The 23,143-nt window shown below is 39.5% G+C and overlaps 1 protein-coding gene across 1 annotated transcript; it reads right to left on the reverse strand.

Moving 5' to 3' along the window:
- Positions 1 to 3,636: 3,636 nt before the first annotated feature.
- Positions 3,637 to 17,562, reverse strand: LOC308103052 (nuclear factor 7, brain-like; the record flags this gene model as incomplete). Its single annotated transcript, XM_080452900.1, has 2 exons — positions 3,637 to 3,792; positions 16,129 to 17,562. The coding sequence occupies 2 exons, from the start codon at positions 17,560 to 17,562 to the stop codon at positions 3,637 to 3,639; spliced, it is 1,590 nt and encodes a 529-aa protein (XP_080309026.1).
- Between the last annotated feature and the right edge of the window lie 5,581 nt (positions 17,563 to 23,143).

Genomic DNA, 23,143 nt, shown 5'->3' on the forward strand with positions numbered 1-23,143 from the left:
GAAATCATAATTGAATTGTTGGATCATGAGGTCATTCAAATTGATTATTGATATGCGATTGCCGAATATATGGGTTGGCTGCTTATGGCTTATTGTGGGTTCGTGTAGAAGCCCATTAACCACCCATCCAAGTCTTGTCTTTACAGCGTAGGGCCCATTACCCTTGCTATTAATTACTGCCCAAGGTTCCATAAACTTAGCTGCATCATTACCAATCAGGAGTCCAATATCTGCATCAATATATGGCAACTTAACCTCTTTTAGGTAGCTCCATTCTTGCACATCAACCTGAGTGGGAATTTGCTCCTTGGTTACAGGAATTTCTGTTTGAGTATAGAGTGGTGGCAGTTTTAGAAAATTATCTTCTTCAAGACTTGACACTTCCAGCCCATTGATTCTGTTAATACTTATGACCTTTTCTTGTCCTAGAGTACGAAGTAGGATTCGAGTTGGTGTCGCTTTGGCATTCAGTTGCTTCCTTAAAGCTTCAGTACAGAAGGTTCCAGTGCTTCCTGGATCAAGGAAAGCGTACGTTTGAAGTACTTCATTGGAATTTGACAATTTAACTTGCACAGGAACAATTGACAGTTTTTGTTGGTCACCGGCCCCAGTATGGATAGGCCTTTTCATGGTGACTAATGCACTGCCTACTGACATGCTGTCGGTGATTGGAGTCGTTTGACTTGCATCTTTAAATTCAATGTGCAAAACAGTAGGATGCTTCTTTGTACATATTTTACAAGTCATACGTCTTTTACAGTCCTTACTCATGTGACCCTGAGTCACACAACCGAAACATAAACCATTTACTTTAAAGAACTCAACTTTGACTTTGTGCATTTTCCTTTCCAATTCCTTGCACAGGTCTGTGCCGTGGTTTCCTTTGCAGAAGAAACATGTTTTCTGTTGCATGGCTGTAGAGCTGCTTGTGCTTGGCTGTGACTTTGGCTCTGAGGATTCTGTTACTGTGGCAAAACTGCTTTTATAGTTGCTTTTAGTGTATGATGAAACTGGTACTGATTTCAAATTACTATTTCGGGGAGAAGGGATTGTCCTCTTGTCTTTCGGTTTTGTGTCTTGTATTTCTCCAAAGAGGGGATCGACAGCAATGTTTGCTTGCCTTTCAATGAAATTTACAAGTTGTGGGAACTTAGCTCTTCTGTGTGTACGCTCATAATAATCATATGATACAGTCCTCCACCTCTCTCTGTGCTTGAAAGGCAGTTTTGATAAGACAGATTTCAAGTGTGTAGGATTGTTCATGTCTTGCAGAATTTCATTATTGCTCATAGCATTGCAGCATGTTCTCAAGAAGAGTGAGTATTTATGTAGGGCTTTGCCATCTTCTGATCGGATTGCATCCCAATTCAGAATTTTTTCCTGATAGGTAGCAGCAATAAGAACCTCATTTCCAAAATGTTTGCGTAGCAGCCTTTTTGCTTTCACATAGCCTTTTTGGGAATCCATGTGAAGGCAGCTTCTCACAAGTGTCTTTGGTTGTCCATCTGTAAACTGTTCTAGAAAGAGCAGTCGATCTCTGCTGTTACTTGTCTTACTTTCTACACAATGTTCAAATGTACTAATGAAAGAGACATAACTTAATGGATCACCTTTAAAAACAGGAATCTCTCTAGAAGGCAAGAGTGAGAACCTCTGTTCTTGAATTAACATTTCTGTGATTTCATTTTGTTTTCTCAAAATGTCTAACATGGCTCCGCCTGTTTGAACATTAACCTGAGCACCATCTTGCAAGTTCAGGTTTGGGTTAGGCTGTTGGGGTTGTTGGTGAGCAACAGGCATTCGTGACCTTGTAGGCTGTTGAGCCATTTGTTTCTGTGGCTGCCCTAATTGGCCACTAGGGGCATGCTGAGACCTTTGTCTCAGTGGTGGACGTGAAGCAGCTCCTTCAACTTCATCATCTTCATCACCGTCATCATCATCATAATCCTCATCATCCCTTTCATCCTCATCCTCTTCATATTCATCATCCTCCTCTTCATCATCCAATCCATAATTATCAACCTTCTGGCTGTCCACTGGTAAGGATTGCATTGAGGCAAAATATTCATTGATGTGGAGCAAGGGGTTAATATCAGACTTAGTGTCTAGATGTTTAGTGACATCCAATACTTTTAACTTGGCATCAGCAGCTGCAATTTCCACTTCCAATTCAAATGCTTCCCTTTTTGCTTTAAGCTGTGCCTCCTCCAATTCAAATGCTTGCCTTTGCTTAAGAGCAGCAGCACGTGCAAGTAGGGCTGCCCTCTCGGCCTCTGCCTGCCTTAATGCCGCGGTGCTTGTAGTGGCTTTCATTTGCTTTCTACTTATCATGCCAACTGAAACATTGCCAAATGATTTGACACTAAGTGCTTGTGTCACTTGTGTCATTTCTGGTGCCACTTCTGCTGGCTTTTGTGCCATGGCTGCAGGGGCATTATTTATCCATTCTATAACTTTGTCATGAAATTCACATATGGTTTTGAACTTAGGCCTGTACCACTGATCCTGGTCTTCTGAAGCTTCCTCTTCTGATAATAGCTGCTGTACTGATTTGTGAAGTAATTTGAAGTCATTTGTTTTAGAATTAAATTCATTGTATTCTTGTTTAACAATTTCAACATTTCTGTAATCAACCATAAGTGCTTGTAACACATTTCTTTTGCTTGTGAGTTGTCCAAGTTTTGCTTTTCTTGCATTACATTGCTTTGCATAATTAGCTTCAAGTGCCCTTTGAGTGGGCTTCACTTGTCTTTTTCCCTCAACCACAGGCAATTGACCACTTTTATCAGAAGTGTGAACGGTGGTAACTTCAGTCACTATCACTTCACTAACAGCTTCAGGTTGGCCTAACTCCTCCTTATCATGTGCAGACATCGTTAAGCAGCATTTATTGTCCAAATCCAAACTTATATCAATGCACAGGGTTTATTTAATGGCGACATATATTCATCCAAATCCTCATTAAATGCGCGATTTTCGCGTTCATTTATCCATGTGACGTCGCACATTCCATTAACTTCAATAGCGTGACACATCCATTAGATCCTTTTGATCCATCCAATTCCATTCATTGTGTCCGTATCAGAGAGATTTTCAACTTGAATGTAGGGCCAATATGCCTATCGACGCCAGGATACGTCTTTTCAACGCGCTCACACACTTGGACTTGGGCGTCTTGTTACTCACTGTTTGATGTTTGTTGATTGTTGCATCTTGGTTGATTGAACAGGTTGATTTCGAACAGGCTGATGTATGGAATGAGTCGTGTAAAAGTTTCAAATGATAAGGGGACGGGGGCAAACAACGAAAACAAGAACAGGCTCCAGGTTTAAACTATAAGGCTTTCAAAACAAACAGGCGCAGCATAAGGGTTCAAATAAACTCAAAATAATTCGGTTCAAAGTCTTTCATTCATAATCTGCGCTGTGTGTGTGTGTGACGAGCGAGCGGTTGAAAATCTGTTTCTCCTCTGGCGTCCTGCTACACACAGCTGTGGCCTGATTAATAGGGAACCATGGTGCCATTTTCCAAGGCGACCAGTGGGGGCGCCATTTAGTCAAAATATGAAATCAAATGAAATGGCTCCTACAAGTATATTTACAGTAAAACAGTGGGGGGGTAATTTCCTTTGGCAAGCTAGACTTGTCTAGGTCCAGTTGCAAAGTTCTCTTTTTTGGTGGTTTCGAAGGAGGGTAGGAAGCCACACTCTTTGATGGCTGTTGGTAGAGCATTCTTTTTACTATTATGCCACCATAACAGTAGAGTGAATTCATCCCCATGTTTGTGCCGAATCTGGGGGGAATGAGATGTGTGGGTTTAGAAGTAACCTGATCAGCTAGTTTTGATAGATCTGAAGTTGTGTTTTTAATGCCTTTGAGGTGCTAGAGCACCATGAGGTGCATGCAGAGTCAAAATGACATTGGATGAGTGCTCCATCTAGTGTCCTCAGAGCATTCCTACTGACCAACGAGGAGGCCCTGCCCAAAAGTCTTGTTCTTTGGTCGACTTTCTTGATTACCTCTGTTTCCATTTTTCATTCTCTAAAATGCAACGCAGGTAGGTAATTAAAATGTTTTTTTCAACCTGCACTTTGTCCTTGTCTGAGACCAGGAGTGCAGAGTCATCGTAGGCCCTTTAATAGGCCTACAATTTGCCATATTAAAGGGATATTTCACTTTTTTGTGTGTCATTTGGGTCATTTTTTATCGTCTATTCAGGCTTTTGTGAGCCCCCCAGACAGTTTTTAAGTTGCTTGGTTCAGTATTTAGATATGATATTCATTTTATCAGACCCTTCCTATACAATCCCATTATAACTCAATTTTTGCCCTCCTAATACGTGAGGGGCCCTTTTTCATTTATTTAATTGAAATTTTGTATTGTACCCCCCCCAAAACTGTTCTCTAAAATGCAACCCAGGTAAAAAGGGTTTTTTCAACCTGCACTATGTCCTCGTCCGAGACCAGGAGTGCAGAGTCATCCACGAACAAATACAATTTGCCATATTAAACTGTTTGCCTACTTGTCCATCCACATGTCATATAAACAGTGTGTCTATAAGCTATACGTCTGAACTGGGTGTCTTGAGAATGAGTCTCAATGACATCATCTGTATAAATAAATGATAAATATAAATAGTGTATCAGTGGTTCTCAATGTGAGGTTTTAGGACAATCTTCACCATCCATTCACATAAATTTATACTGTATAACTGGAGAATGTACAAGAATTGCTATTTGAACAGAATTTCTCTTTTAACTCTTTACCAACATAAATAGTTATCAAAGGAATTGCGTGGCCTAATGTAAATCAAACTGAGGGTTCTTGGAATGAGAGAGTACTTAGACAATGACTGTAGCTCAACGACCCACAGTCTAGATACTAGAATGTGTAAATTGGGGGATACTTGGAGACAATGACACACCTCAAGTGTGTGTAGTCTCTCATTGAAGCAGAATCCTCAGAGGATCAGATTCCAGCTGGACTGGAATGAAGGCAAGGTGTCATTCTCTGATCCTGATACTAACACACACATACACCCCCTCCCCATAAAACAAATATTACAAATAAATGAAACAAGTAATTGAAAAAATACGGTCTCCTGAGTTTGACGTTACAATTGGTTTGTATAGGAAGGGGGCCTGTCTGATAAAATGAATATGAAACATCTAAATACTAAATCAAGCAACTTAAAAACTGTCTGGGGTGCTGACAAAAGCCTGAGTAGTCGATAAAATTACCATTGAATCAGCTATTTTTCAATTGCCCAAGTATAAAATAGGGCTTAATTGGTTAATGTATGTTTTGTAATAATGAATATAAATACATACATAAAGTGGAATTGAATGCACAATATTCACCTCTGAGATTTAGAGAACTAGATGTACTGTATAGATAACTGAAAATATAAATACTCAAGGTACTTCAATATTGTACTTGAATACAGTACTGAGTAAATTCAGTTACTCCACTACACTACACTTTATAAAAATGCAATACTGCAGATTCAGAGATTATTACTGGCAGTAAGTCTGTCATAACAACATGATAAAAGAGGATTTCTGTGAAAGCCATTGATTATATACTGACAGGACAAGCATTGTGTTTATTTCTACAGAACTGGGACAACGCTATGGTTTGATTTCACACTTGATCTAGCCTTGATACAAGACTGTCATATTATGTGACAGTAGACAACACTGTAACACTGCATGTCATGTCTACTATTAGCAATACCTGCTGTCTACAAGTAGCATGTCTACAAGAAACATGACCATTCACACTGTTTAACTCTCACATTGTACAGCTTTCTAGGTTGATAATAGTCAATAGTGACATCTAGTGGACATGCAGGGGAAACCTGCATGTCCATGTATGTACCTAACCAGTGCATCTAAAGTGAGAATAAAGTGAATCTGAATCTATGTTACACCCACAGTTATGTTTATATGGGGGTCGTGATTACATGCAAAATACACACTAAAACATTGATATGGTTCTATTGTATGAGTACATAAAAAGTACTGTATATATTAGTAAAAACTCCCCACTCTCAGCGGCGCTCTGTGTGCAGTGCTGATATAACCCAGAATTCCGTACATTTTCAAAAACGAAAAAGGGGTGGCATGATGGCGTATCATTGTAATGTCCAACAAACACACTTGTTTTCACAGAGAGGTAACATTTTGTTATCTGAATGGACAATTCCATAGAATAACCATATATCAATAGCTAAACTTCTAAATTAACTTTTGACATAATCAAAATCCACTTTTGTGTCATCACAGGTTTACAAGTGTAAAGAAGTCAGTGAAATGTTTTTGTTTCTGGGTTTGCTTTCTTTGGCAAAGAAAAAACAGTCAATATGTTGATGAAACAAAACACATTGGAACTGGCATCTATGTAAATGTTTTTCTGATGATGGCCCATCATTGCACTGTCTTTTGTTATGAGCCTTTCACATTGAAATGGACCCTGACTGCAGTGAACTCGAAGAATGTGAGGAGGTGTTTCTCCTCTTCAAGATAAAAGGTGGCGTTTTCACTCCAAATCTCCACTCTGTCCTCCTGCTCAGACTCCAGGACACACCACAGTTAAACTCTCAGGACTCACAGTGAGGGAGGACAGACTGTCTTTCCACAGCTACAGGAGGCTCTATCTTCACTTACACACCTCTTCCACCAGGGGGCGAAAGGCACTAAGAAGGCAACAGTGCCTGGATCCTTCAATGCGCATGTGTGAAACACATTGACCCGGAAGTAAGTGCGTGTTGTGGTCTTGGTGAAAAACGTGAAGAAGGTAAAAACGTGTCAAATGGAGTCTGTACGGCTGAAGATAAATGAACACATGACGTCGGTGGGAGAGGAGATATTGTGTGTTTTGGACAAACAGCAGCGTGGTGCTGATGTTTGTTGTGTGAAGCTTGTCAGAGTGTCTGTGTTGGAGCGCCTCAGTGCGGCTGCAGAGTTCATGTGCAACCTCTTCCAGAGAGAGATAGAGACACTAGAAACTCTGCTGGAGAAACAAAACAAACTGCTGGACATTGATTTTGATATGGACATCGATCTACACACTGCAGGTATGTCTGTTACACACACAACATCAAACTACACACTGCAGGTATGTCTGTTACACACACAACATCAAACTACACACTGCATGTATGACACAGTGTTTGCATGGCAAAGTGTTGTTAGGTTGTAGATCTGTTTTTGGGGATCATTATTTGTAGATCAATAGAACAACCATTAGGCTCCATTTTGATTACATTTAAATTAAAGTTTAAAATTATACATGTCTATAGTCTCTATATATAGTCTAGCCCTCCTTATTTATATCACATCAAAGTCCTTATTATTAAAGTGCGTATTGTATTCCTTCATTCCAGACCAGTGTGTGGAGTCCAGTCTGCAGGTGAAGATCAGTTCTCCAGCCAGGACCGTTTCTATTAAACAGGAACCTGAAGACTACCTTGAACAGGAACCTGAAAACCATCTCAGTAAGTTTTAAGCACTCTTTTGTTGAACTTTTATTTGTATTTGTTGAACTTGTGTTTTTCCTGCACCTGGACACTGAAGTGGATGTATGTGCACCATCTTTTCATAAACAGAGGGAACACTGCATGATATCATGTACTATTTCTAGTTCTATAGAGTTTCATTGTATCTTTTTTCCTAGGCTTCCTGCTCGCCCATGTGTGTAAAGAGGAGGTTTCCCCTGAAGAGGAGTGGAGCTCCAGTCTGGCTCAGGAAGAATCAAAATCTCCAAAATATGAGAGGAGCCCCAGTCTGGTCCAGGAGGAACCACAACTTCCACAGATTAAAGAGGAACATGAGGAGCTACTTCACAGACCAGAAGAGGCTGGTGGGTCAACGTTGACATTACTAGCAGTGAAAAGTGAAGATGATGATGAAAACAGAGAGACAGAGCCTGTAGCCAGCACCTCAACTGAACACATGAAAACACAAGCTGATGTAGAGGACTGTGGAACATCACAACCAACTAGTGATGACCAGCTCCTCTCTTCACACTGTTCTGAATCAGACACTGAAGACAGTGATGACTGGGAGGAGACTAGTGGAGATCAGTCAGCTATAAATACAGCAAAATCACAAAACACACAAAATGTGGTGTCCCAGGACCTGAAATCATCTAAACAAACTCACTCCATGAGGAGTCACACAGGGAAGAAAAGTTTTAGTTGTGCAGAGTGTGGCAACATGTTTAATCGTAAGGAACATCTGAAGAGACACATGATGACTCATACAGGTGAAAAGCCCTTTTCTTGTACAGTATGTGGTAAAGGCTGTCATCATCTAAAAAAACACATGATGACTCATACAGGTGAAAAGCCCTTTTCTTGTACAGTGTGTGGTAAAAGCTGTTCTCAAAAGGGTGATCTAAAAACACACATGAGGTCTCATACAGGCGAAAAGCCCTTTTCCTGTAAAGTTTGTGGTAAAGGCTGTACTCAAAAGGGTGATCTAAAAACACACATGATGACTCATACAGGTGAAAAGCCCTTTTCTTGTACAGTTTGTGGTAAAGGCTGTGCTCGCAAGGGTAATCTAAAAAGACACATGAGGACTCATACAGGGGCCTCTAGCCTTTAGTTTAAGTTAGTCACACAGACACATATATGATCATTCAGTCTTATCCAGGATGAGAATGATAAAGCAGAGAGATAATCTGACAATCGACATGACTGAAGAAAACAAACATTAATAGTTTCTCGTGATGGGTTTTTATTTTATATTGTATGGATCTTATTTTCTATTCAACATGATGGAGATTTCATTTTTTTGTATTTCTTTTTTACATTTATTTATCTTTATAGCATTATTCCCTCCAGCTCATTTACTTACTCAGTTACTGGTAGTACAATATTAGCATCACTGTGTCTGTCCACATTTGTCAGGATTTAGCAAGTCATATTCATTCATATTCATGCAATAATTATGTTAATTGATTTGCAGTAAATAATGGTGCAGTAAAATGCTGACAAACTACTGGGTTTGTGTAACTGTTCACTGTGTGTTGCCTTGTGTATTGTTGAGATTGTTGGGGAAATTATTATGTTTTTGTTTTGTTTAATAAAGGTTTCACCACTACAGTTCCTAAATGTTAGCCTGGTAAACCCTCCCTCCGGAAATCTCATTTCCATTTGATTTCAGGAGTGAGTCTGGCCTGATCGCCCATTCTGCAATATTGGCTTTGTACACCAAATGGACGAGCCTATCAGCGCCGTCGCACATCGTTCTGTGATTGACAGCGACAGTTGGCCAATCAGGTGGCGAGTTCGAGTGAGCCCGAATGGCACCGAGTGCAGCCGACAAAACACGAATGGCAGCCATCTTTTCTGTCCGCTATTTTCTCCGCTGTTTTTTTACTTCAAAAAGCTCTCAAACTTCTATTTTGAGGCACGGAATTTACTTATAAGATATAATTTGGATAGAATTTAGTTGTTTAACTTCATATATGTGGTCAATTAATCATGACAGAGCCTATTTAAAAATAAAAATTTAGAGAACCGGTAGGGGCGGGCAGTGACACGCATGTATCCGAATAAGGCAACCCATTTTGGGCATGGCCGTCTCAAAAGTCCCGTTGCGTCACATTAGTCTGGTGAACTGCTGATTGGCTGAAGGGGAAAAACGATCATTGGCTGTAGGGGTTGTCAGTCAACGGTATTACTCCCGCCCAACTCCAGCCCACAGCCAATATTGCAGAATGGGCGATCAGGCCAGACTCACTCCTGAAATCAAATGGAAATGAGATTTCCGGAGGGAGGGTTTACCAGGCTACCTCTATGTGTGCTATATCATTCAAATATTCAACTTCTTGTTTAAGCCCAGAATGACAAGGATATCCACAGGTCCTGTAGAAATGTGTAATATATATATATCACAGTAATATACATGTTACAGTAAAAGTGAGAAAAACGTAACGGCAGGCGTCCGTTTTAACGACGCTAGATTGGCTATTTCTGTGAATGTGTCCATGTGGTTACGTATGTTTGCTTAAATCATGAAGGTATTATTAAAGCATCTGCCCTGTGCCTAAATAAAATTGCATATATTTTGAACTGGAAACACGTCTCTGCTCCTCTTTTAAACCTGACATTTGGTATTCTGAACTGTGAATTTTGTGGTATTCTCTGGGTGAAACTCCCAGGGTGGCGTAGTCTGGTATTCTGTTCCGGGTGTAGTGAAGTGCAGTGAGCTGGGATTGAACCCGAGGCTCCCACTCGCCAGTCCGACGTGTTACCAGTCATGCCAATAGGGCTGAGCCCGATTGGCAGGTCTTTTGCATGCCGGTACTGGCTACTATTACTGTGGGGGCTACAATCACCCCCCCGATCTTTGGAGCGCGTCCTCGCGCTTCACACTTCACGCCGCGGACCACCGTACACGTTGCCCTCATGTCCCTCACGCAAGGATATTACGCTCCTCGTCCTGCCGACTACGCCAGATTGTAATGAAGTGCAGTGAGCTGGGATTGAACCCGAGGCTCCCACTCGCCAGTCCGACGGCCAGTCATGCCAATAGGGCTGAGCCCGATTGGCAGGTCTTTTGCATGCCGGTACTGGCTACTATTACTGTGGGGGCTACACGGGCATAGGTGCCCTGGTCACATAATACTTTGTACAATCCAGTTGATTAAATGCCCCTTACACGTTATCAAGTGTAATGGACACAGGTAGGAATGACCTCCTGTGTCTCCCAGTGGTACATGTTGGCGTTATGAGTCTCTCACTGAACGTGCTCCTTCTAGAGTGCATTTGTAATAAATGTGATGATAAATAGCAACGAGAAATCAGTTGTTGAAATAAAGCAGTGAAGTACAAATAAGTAATAAGCAATTAGAATCAATAATCTTTATTTGTCACACTCATACATGGTACAAGCAGTGGAACTGTTACAATACAATACAATACCAGATAATACTGTAAAATAAGAAACAACACTGATTGAGAGAAATAAAGGTAGAGGCAGGCAGAACAGCAGTATAATAAACATCTTAATGACAAGTGCAACATATTTTTAGCAGCAGTGTCACAAATGTTTAAGCCACAGAGCAGATGCTTAATATATCTGGTGTGTACATCATAGGGTTTATTATCATCCTTATCTTATCTTACACCAATGTTTTCTCAGAAGGTCACTTTGAAGAAGAGTGCAGTCTGAAAGTTGAACTGAGGTAATAATGGTGTCTTCTCTGTGTATCTGTGTGTTTTCTGGGGTCCGACCGTCTGTGTTGTGTTGATGTAGTAAAGCAGTAACTCCTCCCTTTTGTCTTGGAGTGGAGAAACACCTCCTCCCAGCTCTCCTCCAGTTAACTGCAGTCAGGGTCCATTTCAATGTGAAAGGCCCATAACAAAAGACACCTAGCATATCTTGTGCTTACATTATTACTACAGAATACATGATGGAAGTAAGTATTCATTTTACAGTCTGCATACCTAGTTGTTGTTGTTATTATTAATGTCTCCCCCAGGCCGAAGGCATGGCAGAGACAATGCTTTTGCCCTTGTCCGTCCGTGTGTCCTGTTGCACACTCAATGGTAAACATTGTTGTTTCTGCAGACCACACATTAAAATCACTGTGTTAATTTAAAGGGTCATTCACACCAAGCACGATAACGACAATATTGTTTGGATCAATTTCAACGATTTTATGAAGCATTGACAGCCATTCAAAATCCATCAGACATCTGGGATGCAGTCTGTCACTAATCCTCAAAAGATTGTGTTATTAATGTAGATGATGAGGAGACTATTATGCAGCTAACACTAGCTGGTAGGTTAACTGTCATTATCTCAGGTAGGGTACAACCATCTCACCTCCTTATAATTAATAATCAGAGTCAGATTATCCATATGCATGTGTCTTTCAGCACTCAAGAGATCTCTCTCCCTTCTCTGTGTGTGCTCTGACACAGCTGGACTGCACAGCGTTTGGTGCCTCTGTTTACTGTTTTATCAGTGTGGATGCTCACATACGTATCATTGTAGTTATACTGTAGTTGTGCTTCCTGTGAATTAACTCAGTAGAGTGAACACAGAAACGTGAACACATTGAACCAAATGAACCCTATTAAGTATTTTATTTGTAAGATGCCCATCCAACAGTTAACTGAAATGAACTTTAACATTATGATAGCTTTGCCAGTCGCATGGCTTTGACTTCTCCATGGTCTTTCATCAGGTAAAACACTGACAAGGGACTGACCTTTTCAAAGCTCTGCTTGCACAACATGGCAGCCTCAAACACTGTCTCCTCCTTTGTCACATTAACATGGTCGCTGGCAAGAATCTCTGTCAGTTTGTCCACAGAGAGAGAGAGGAAATCTTCCTAAGAGCATAATACATTAGCTGATATATTATGACTCCGCTATACTTCCTGAAATAACCTCTCAATCTCAATATTTCTACACTCATTTGGGTCAGTTGTGGTGTTGACAGGTTGATTAATAGTAATAAAACACCTTTAATATTTGATCAGCCTGTGTGGCTGATCAAATATCTGTATCCTTTTTCACAGATGTTCACAATTCTTCTTTTTCTTTGAAGACACATCATAATGCTTTCTGGACTTGTAGATCAGCTATTTTCTAAGCTTATCTGCATGGCACACAGAACAGGGGAATGTTAACAAATAATTCACTTTCTGTACTTTTTAAATGTGGATGAGTTTAAGTCATGATCTGCTAAACACATGAGATGCACCAAACACATTTATTTACATTCCCTTCAATATCCAGTGCAACATTTTGTGCAGATATTATACATCTGCATACTATATTGTCACCTGAGGTACACTATATGTTCATGTTTATATATTCAAGATATATAAAGACATACAACACATACAAGATCATAAATACTAGGAGCAGTAAAAGTATATTTAAAGAAAAACAGTGGGGGTCATTTATTTAGGCAAGCTAGAAGACTTTTCTAGGTCCAGTTGCAAATTCCAGACAGGCGCTCTTTTATGGTGGTTTTGAAGGAGGGTAGGAAGCCACACTCTTTGATGGCTGTTGATTCATTCATATTCATTCTACTATTATGCCACCATAATAGTAGAATGAATTCATCCCCATGTTTGTGCTGAATCTGGGGGGAATGAGATCCGTGGAGCTCCCTCTGGTGTTCTCTTTCCTCTACCCTGAGCCATCCCACCCTAGCATATAATGAGCAGGGGTTAGGTGAGTCATATGTGTCCGTGTGTGAGTTTAGAAGTAACCTGCTGATCAGTTAGTTTTGATAGGTCTGAAGTTGTGTTTTTAATGCCTTTGAGGTGCTAGAGCACCATGAGGTGCATGCAAAGTCAAAATGACATTGATGAGTGATCCATCTATAGTGTCCTCAGAGCATTCCTACTGACCAACGAGGAGGCCCTGCCCAAAAGTATTGTTCTTTGGTTGACTTTCTTGATTACTTCTGTTTCCATTTTCCATTCTCTAAAATGCAACCCAGGTAGGTAATTAAAAGTTTTTTTTCAACCTGCACTTTGTCCTTGTCCGAGACCAGGAGTGCCGAGTCATCGTAGGCCCTTTAGTAGACCTACAATTTTAAAGGGATATTTCACTTTTTAAAATAATTGGGTCATTTTATCGTCTATTCAGGCTTTTGTGAGCCCCCCAGACAGTTTTTAAGTTGCTTGATTAAGTATTTAGATATGATATTCATTTTATCAGACCCTTATACAAACCCATTATAACACTTAACATGTCAGATTAATCAAAAACACCCTTCCTTGGTTCTGGTGACTCATCCTGCCCTCCTAATATGTGGGGGACCGTGTTTTTTCGATGACCTTTTTCATTTATTTAATTTAAAAATTCTATGTAGGCCTACCACGTTTTGACACAAGTCACATTGAACCACAAAAGACATATTGAGAGTTATGTTCTAGTCTGAACCTGAACAACACTTTATGTAAAATAACTGCCACAGCCAGAATCTGATCATTTTAAGACGCTGTTCGTCAAAGAGTAAAATAAACAGGAAGATTTACATAAGGCCTCTTTTCCCAAAGTGTTGCCTCGGATGGGCTTGGTTTAAGTTATTGTTTGGGTATAGTTTCTGTGTGTTTAAGGTTAGGTTTAGGCATGGTTTCTGTGATTTTAAGGTTAGGTTATTGTTTGGGTATAGTTTCTGTGTGTTTAAGGTTAGGTTTAGGCATGGTTTCTGTGATTTTAAGGTTAGGTTTAGGTATAGTTTCTGTGATTTTAAGGTGAGGTTTAGGCATAGTTTCTGTGATTTTAAGGTTAGGTTTAGTTATAGTTTCTGTGATTTTAAGGTATGTGTAAATATAAATATATTTGTACATACAATTTTGATGTTGACAAGTACACAGGTATCTAAAAGCCATTATATGTCAAAAGTACACCTTTTATTTTAGTTTTTTCCCATTACCTCCATTCCCTCCATATCCCACAAACAGATCATATAAAAACAACAGTTACATAACTCAAGAATAGTGACGAGTAATGAAATAAAAATAAGTTTTAAAAAGTTGTTTGCCCTGTAGCATCTTTAATTTAACAATATGTTTCATCATTATGAACCCATACACATTTACATAATGTGTTTTGTTTCATCAACATATTGACTAGTTTTTCTTTGCCAAAGAAAGCAAACCCAGAAACAAAAACATTTCACTGACTTCAGTATACTTGCAAACCTGTGATGACACAAAAGTGGATTCTGATTATGTCAAAAGTTAATTTAGAAGTTTAGCTATTGATATATGGTTATTCTATGGAATTGTCCATTCAGATAACAAAATGTTACTTCTCTGTGAAAACAAGTGTGTTTGTTGGACATTACAATGATATGCCATCATGCCATCCTTTTTCGTTTTTGAAAATGTACGGAATTCTGGGTTATATCAGCACTGCACACAGAGCGCTGAGAGTGTGGAGTTTTTACTAATATATACAGTACTTTTTATGTACTCATACAATAGAACCATATCAATGTTTTAGTGTGTATTTTGCATGTAATCACGGCATGTAATCACGGCTCACAATGTGTCGCAAAGCAACGCGCTGTGAACTTGTACATCTGCTATTTTCAAATATGAAGTATGCATTGGGCTGAAGTGGTTAATGCATGTTTTGTAACAATAATCTAAAACAGTTTTAGTCACAGACGTCATGACAACACACCCTGCAGTAAGACTAGACTAGAATCACACATGCATCCACTACCTCACTATAAAAACAACCATGACTTCAGATCATGTTTCTATAGTCAGACTTTAATTAGGAATGCATAGGAGTCATATAAGAGACTGAATTAAAAGAAAAATAGCTAACAGGACAGTTCAGCGAGTATGAAGACCATGTAAAAAAGAAAACGCAAAACAAAAATAACAACTTGACTCACTGTCCTTTATTTAAACTTTCAGTTGATTATATTGTTTTCCATCCATGTCCTTCCTTCTCCTTATCTATCACTTTGAGTGTATTCATCCTTTTCACTACATTTATTTATTCTCTAATTCTTTGTTACCACAGGACACAGTAAAGTAAATCAGTCATTTTGATAAGTAGGGTCAAAGTTTTTAAACAAAATGTTGGTGTTTTCCTTGTATAATAGATAAAATGAAAATGAAAAGTATTTATACCTTGAACCCCAAATAGTTTAATAATAACCATCACTAGAAACAATAGGTGTGATCCATAAAAACATGACAACCTTTTCTGTTCACGGTCCACCCATCTGACCACTTAACACCAAGTGCAGATCTGCAGGCTTACAACTTTAACATCTGCTATTTTTGAAATTGTTGGAAAAATATCGATAATAATTTTGAACATTTAAACATAAATCTTCTCTTCTAAGCCCTAGAAGAGAAGATTTAGAGAATATTTGGTGCCAGGGACCCTAGAATCTAGGGGACGGGGTCCCTGGCACCAAATATTTGAGGATGGTCCCAGGGACCAATGCATTTGGGGGTCCTTGACATGAAAAGGTTTGAGAACCACTGCTTTAGGAAACACTTGTCAATGTGACTGTCATTGACCACAACACAATCATACAGATTCTATAACACTGAGTAATACCCCCCTTTACATTTCTTATCATCATCATGTCTAACTGCATTGTTCCACAGTTACACTGATCTTCCCTGGTAACATCCTCAGAGGGACAGTATCATCACCAGTGCTAAGGCATGGAAAGAGCGTGTCAGTGAAAGTGTGTGTGAAGGTGTGTATGTGTGTGTTAGTATCAGGATCAGAGAATGACAGCTTTCCTTCATTCCAGTCCAGTTGGACTCTGATCCTCTGAGGATTCTGCTCCAATGAGAGAACAGTGTCTGACCCTGATGAGGAGCGTTCTGCGTATTCACCTTCATCTAACCATATTGCCCAGTATTGACCCCCTCCGGCAGTATTGACTCCCTTCCTCGGGTAAGACTCTGCTAACACACCCACTTGCCAGTTTGTATTGTCTCCAACCTTAACATCCCAGCTGTGAGTCCCTGAGTTAAAGCCCTCAGAACCCAGGACATAGCCATAGCGGTCAAACCTCTCTGGGTTGTCAGGAAGCTGCTGTTCCTCTCCACCTCTCACACTGGTCAGATCATCAGACAGGGTGTATTCTGGATGGGCAGTGTTGGGGTCCAGAATGATAGGATTGTAAGAGAGGATTGTAATGTCCTTCATCTTGTCCCAGACTCTGAAGGTCAGGTTGCCCAGGTGTTTGGTCACGTCTATCAAAGCCCCTGAGACCAGCTGTGGGTCCTGCAGTGTGAACTGGACTCTTTCCATTGTGGTCTTGTAGTTCTGCAGGAATGAGATGTGTTCAGCTCTCAGCTCCTCCTCTATGGCTTTGATGTTGTTTGAAAGGCTTGATATGTCTCTGTTCAGGACCTTAATCTTCTTTTTCATCATCTGACTCTTATGTTGCTCTTCATCCCTCAGTGCAGTGATGCTGGCCTCCTCTTCCTCTTGTAGAAACTGATGAAACGTCTTAAACTGTTCCTTAATCTGCCTCTCTGTGTGCCGGGCCTGGACCTTAATGTGTTTTGCTGTTTGGTTAATGTTCTTTTTAACTTTATTTAAGACCTCCAGTTTCTCCTGTAAAGTCTTCAGTGATTTCTGGACTTCCTCCTCGTGATCCAGAGCAGCTTCATCGATGGGTCTGAAACTGTGGTTGGTGTGTTTTTTAGAATCTCGACACACAACACACACTGGCTGTTGACATTCCAGACAAAACAGTTTGAGTTTCTCAGCATGCAGACTGCAGAGATCCTCAGACCCTGATGAAGTTCTCTTACGTTTTGAAGTTCTCTTACGTTTTGAAGCTCTCTGTCTCTCCTGTATGAAGGCCTCACACAGGTTCTTCAGAGCCAGGTTACAGGGTAGATGATCTGTTGAATGTATTTCCTTACAAACGGGACATTCCTTTATTGTCTTCTGTCTCCACCATTCCTGCAGACACGCATTACAGAAGCTGTGGCTACATGACAGGAGAACAGGATCTTTAAAGATGTCACGACACACAGGACAGGAAAAATCCTCTTCTGGAAGAGACGACGTGGAAGCCATTTAGTCTCTGAGTGAAGTTCCAAAACTCTGCTCAATACAGGAAATCTGTCAGTCAGTGGTGGTAACACTTCTTCCTCAAGAATGTTCCCTTTCACTGTGTAGTTTTTGAAGTTTACTTTCACTGTGAATCGTGGTTGTTGTTAAAGTCCATTCAGCTGACAGAGTCAGCAGCAGGTTCCAGTGGTCTGGGTCAGTATTCCCTCCTGTAGCTGATGTGGAAAGACTGTCTGTCCTCCTCACTGGAAGTTGTGTTTGAGCTGAAGGTCAATCTTATCGTCCCAGGTGAGTCTGTCAGGGGGCGGAGCTTTGACACACCACCACAGACCTGTTGCAAAGTACAAACACACACAGAGGATTAAGAGGTGGTCTACATTTAGAGAAAATAAAGTTCAATTTGAAGGGATCACTGTGAATATTTGAATGTGTATGGGTTCATAATGATGAAACATATTGTTAAATTAAAGACGCTACAGGGCAAACAACGTTTTAAAACATATGTTTATTTCATTACTCGTCACTATTCTTGAGTTATGTAACTGTTGTTTTTATATTCTCTGTTTGTGGGACCAGGGGGGGGGGGCTGGAGGTAAGGGGAAAAACTAAAACAAAAGGTGTACTTTTGACATATAATGGCTTTTAGATACCTGTGTACTTGTCAAAATCAAAATTGTATGTACAAATATATTTATATTTACACATACATGTACTTTCAGACACAAACTATGCCTATACATCACCTTAAAATCACAGAAACTATACCCAAACCTAACCTTAAAATCACAGAAACTATGCCTAAACCTAACCTTAAACTCACAGAAACTATACCCAAACCTAACCTTAAAATCACAGAAACTATGCCTAAACCTAGCCTTAAAATCACAGAAACTGTGCCTAAACCTAACCTTAAACTCACAGAAACTATACCCAAACCTAACCTTAAACTCACATAAACTATACCTAAACCTAACCTTAAACTCACAGAAACTATACCTAAACCTAACCTTAAACTCACAGAAACTATGCCTAAACCTAACCTTAAACTCACAGAAACTATGCCTAAACCTCACCGTAAACTCACAGAAACTATGCCTAAACCTAACCTTAAACTCACAGAAACTATGCCTAAACAATAACTCAAACCAAGCCCATCCGAGGCAACACTTTGGGAAAAGAGGCCTTATGTAAATCTTCCTGTTTATTTTACTCTTTGAGGAACAGCGTCTTAAAATGATCAGATTCTGGCTGTGACAGTTATTTTACATGTGTTGTTCAGGTTCAGACTAGAACATAACTCTCAATATGTCTTTTGTGGTTCAATGTGACTTGTGTCAAAACTTGGTAGGCCTACATAGAATTTATCTCATCTGATTTTTATTCCAATTGACTTTAATTACTGATTATTTTTGTTTAATTGCAACTAAGTAAAACTAAAGTCTTCCACCACTGAACAAACTACAGGGTAGGTAGAATGAGTGAAATATATGCCACTTTAATAACACAGTTACAATTACTGACATTTGAATGGGCTTGTTACTAATTCAATTACTTTATGTGAAAATTGAACAAATTCAGAAGATTATAAGGTTTATAGTCATCCTATGATATTCTCTTACCTGTAACTTAGGATCCTACTCCAATGTTTTCTCAGAAGGTCCTGTGAAGAAGAGTGCAGCCTTAAAGTTGAACTGAAATAATAACAGTTGCTTGTCTCTGTGTGTCTCTGTGTTCTGTGGTCTGTCTGACTCTGAGCACTGACTGAGCAGGACAGTGTGTGTTGTGTTGATGTAGGAGTATAAGTAGTAGCACCTCCCTTTTGTCTTGGAGTGGAGACACACCTCCTCCCACCTCCTCTCAGCTCTCCTCCAATTAACTGCAGTCAGGGCAATTTCAATGTGAAAGGCTCATAACAAAAGCCACCTTGATGATGATGTTGATGATGATGGGCCATCATCAGAGAAACATTTACATAGACACATGTTTCAATGTCCTTTGCTTCATTAACATGTTGAATGTTTTTCTTTGCCAAAGAAAGCAAACCCAGAGTTGTCAGTATTACAGTTCTTAGCTGTGCAATACAATTGTTATGTTAGATTATAAAAAGGTTAGCCAAGTGGTATGTGAATCTAATACAGTTTTTATGTATACAACTTGTATACATAAAAACTGTATTAGATGGACATTACCCTTTTTCATTTTAGAAAACGTTCAGAATGCTTTTGGAACAGTAGCATATTAAAGGAGAATACCGGACAAATTAAGTGTTGTCTTTGATGTCTCGTTACTCACCTATTGACGTGAAAAGTGGCGTTCTTTTTTTCCATCGATTCCCCTGTCGTCATTTTTTAAACCCCCTCCGTTGAACCTGGCAACACGAGTTGCCAGGTTCTGGAAAGAAACAAGCATCCAGTGTTAAATCGTTCGGCAGTAGCGCTAGCCTCTCAGGCTAGCTACTCATGTTTGACTATCATGAGACTCCACAATGACTAGCAGTAGAGAAAAAAACAACTTTGCATCGGTTATAATAGACGAATCTCCCTAACCCACGCGCTCCCATTATGACAACGGAGGGGGTTTAAAAAATGACGACAGTGGAATCGATGGAAAAAAAGAACGCCACTTTTCACGTCAATAGGTGAGTAACGAGACATCAAAGACAACACTTAATTTGTCCGGTATTCTCCTTTAATGGCAAGTCATTTTCTTACATTCATAATTCATAATTGCACCATTCTACAACCGATAGCCATGTTTAAACATTACTCACTTATAGTCATTTGAAATATCAATATTGATATAAATTTGTCATACTTTGTTTGCATAGTCAAGTCGATTTCAAACATTTTCACGTCAAGGACAATTGATTTGATTTAGCTGTGGACCCCTTTTGAAAAGTGTTTTTGTCCCAGGATCCCCCGTAAGATGTGTTGCTCAAACGTTCTAAGATTATTCCACATTTTTGACAGATGTTCACACTTCCTCCTTTTCTTTGAAGATAGCCAATCTACAAGCTCACAACACGTCACATCACAATGCTTTCTGAACTTGTAGATCAGTTATTTTCTAAGCTTATCTGCACGGCACACAGAATGGGGGAATGTTAACAAATAATTCACTTTCTGTACTTTTTAAATGTGGATGAGTTTAAGTCCTGACCTGCTAAACACATGAGATGCACCAAACACATTTATTTACATTCCCTTCAATATCCAGTGAAACATGTTGTGTAGATATTATAAATCTGCATACTATATTGCCACCTGAGGTACACGCTATATATATGTTCATGTTTATACATTCAGTTCATCAAGACATATAAAGACATACAACATACATACACGATCATAAATACTAGGAGCAGTGAAAGTATATTTACAGAAAAACAGTGGGGGGTAATTTATTTTGGCAAGCTAGAAGACTTGTCTAGGTCCAGTTGCAAATTCCAGACAGGCGCTCTTTTATGGTGGTTTTGAAGGAGGGTAGGAAGCCACACTCTTTGATGGCTGTTGGTAGAGCATTCCACATTCATTCTACTAGTATGCCACCATAACAGTAGAATGAATTCATCCCCATGTTTGTGCCGAATCTGGGGGGAATGAGATCCCTCTGGTGTACTCTTTCCTCTACCCTGAGCCATCCCACCCTAGCATATAATGAGCAGGGGTTAGGTGAGTCCTATGTGTGTGGGTTTAGAAGTAACCGGATCAGTTAGTTTTGATAGGTCTGAAGTTGTGTTTTTAATGCCTTTGAGGTGCTAGAGCACCATAAGGTGCATGCAGACAGAGTCAAAATGACATTGGATGAGTGCTCCATCTAGTGTCCTCAGAGCATTCCTACTGACCAACGAGGAGACCCTGCCCAAACATCTTGTTCTTTGGTTGACTTTCTTGATCTGTTGCCTTTTTTCACTGGAAAGACTGTTCTCTAAAGTGCAACCCAGGTAGGTAATTAAAAGGGGGTTTTCAACCTGCACTTTGTCCTCGTCCGAGACCAGGAGTGCAGAGTCATCCAAATACAATTTGCCATATTAGACTGTTTGCCTACTTGTCTATCCACATGTCATGTAAACTGTGTGTCTATAAGCTACGTATGAACTGGGTGTCTAGAGAATGAGTCTCAATGAGATCACCTGTATAAATACATGATAAATTAATTAAAATAATAATAGTGTATCAGTGGTTCTCAATGTGAGGTTTTAGGACAGTCTTCACCACCCATTCACATAAGTACTGTATAACTGGAGAATGTACAAGAATTGCTATTTGAACAGAATTTTAACTTTTAACTCTTTACCAACATAAAATAGTTATCAAAGGAATTCTGGACAAACCGAATCATGCCTTATAAAAACTAGTTCTCGGATTTGGAAAATAAAAAACATATAAATGTGAATTGCGCGGCCTAATGTAAATCAAACTGAGGGTCCTTGGAATGAGAGAGTACTTAGAGAATGACTGTAGCTCAACGACCCACAGTCTAGATACTAGAATGTGTAAATTGGGGGATACTTGGAAACAATGACACAATGTGTGTAGATTATCTGTTCTGTGCTGAGTGGGCCATCTGCATTTAAAATGCAAATAAGGCAACACTAATTGTGTGTGTGTGTGTGTGTGTGTGTGTGTGTGTGTGTGTGTGTGTGTGTGTGTGTCTGACTCTGAGCAGTGTTGCCAGGTTTTGAGAGAGAAACAAGCAACCAGGTCTATGAAAACAAGCCCAAAAGAAGCGAGCCCTTCGCCCTTTAAACATATACATTGGTTATTTGAAATTGGCCGATATATAGCTGCTATTTGATTCAAGAAAATTTGTACAAATTTTGAATATTCTTGAAACTTTTGTATGGGGGTCCTTGGCATAAAATGTTTTCAGACTGGGGTCCACAGACAAATGCATATTATTTAATTTGGGGGTCCTTGACATGAAAATATTTGAGAAACAATGGTTTAACAACATTAGGAAACAAGCCCATATAAGCAACTACGCTTAGAAACAAGCCCAAAAAAACAACCCGCAACTACCAATATTTACAAGCAACTTTACAGAAAAAGAAGCCCAAAGTGGCTTATAATAAGCAGACATGGCAACACTGACTCTGAGCAGCAGGCCAATATGTTCTCTTCTGTGGTGGAAAAAGTACTCGCCTGTTTTACTTAAGTAAAAGTATCAATACCGCAATGTAGAAATATTTTGTAAGTAAAAGTAAAAGTCCGGAATTCAAAATCTAATTGAGTAAAAGTACAAAATAATTCACATTAAAATATACTTAAGTACTGAAAGTAAAAGTAGCCTACTCCTTTTGCAGAATGTCCCATTTCACACGTTTACAAAATGTTTAAAAATGCTTTGAAAAGAGCTTGTAGATCTGCTATTTTCAAATATGAAGTATGCATTGGGCTGAAAATCTAAAACAGTTTTAGTCACAGACGTCATGCCAACACAGCCTGCAGTAAGACTAGACTAGAATCACACATGCATCCACTACCTCACTATAAAAACAACCATGACTTCAGATCATGTTTCTATAGTCAGACTTTAATTAGGAATGCAGTCCTATTACACATCAGAAACAGATATTCTCATTTAA

Source organism: Gymnoscopelus braueri (assembly GCF_963280865.1).
Source record: "Gymnoscopelus braueri genome assembly, chromosome: 16".
Classification (NCBI taxonomy): Eukaryota; Metazoa; Chordata; class Actinopteri; order Myctophiformes; family Myctophidae; genus Gymnoscopelus; species Gymnoscopelus braueri.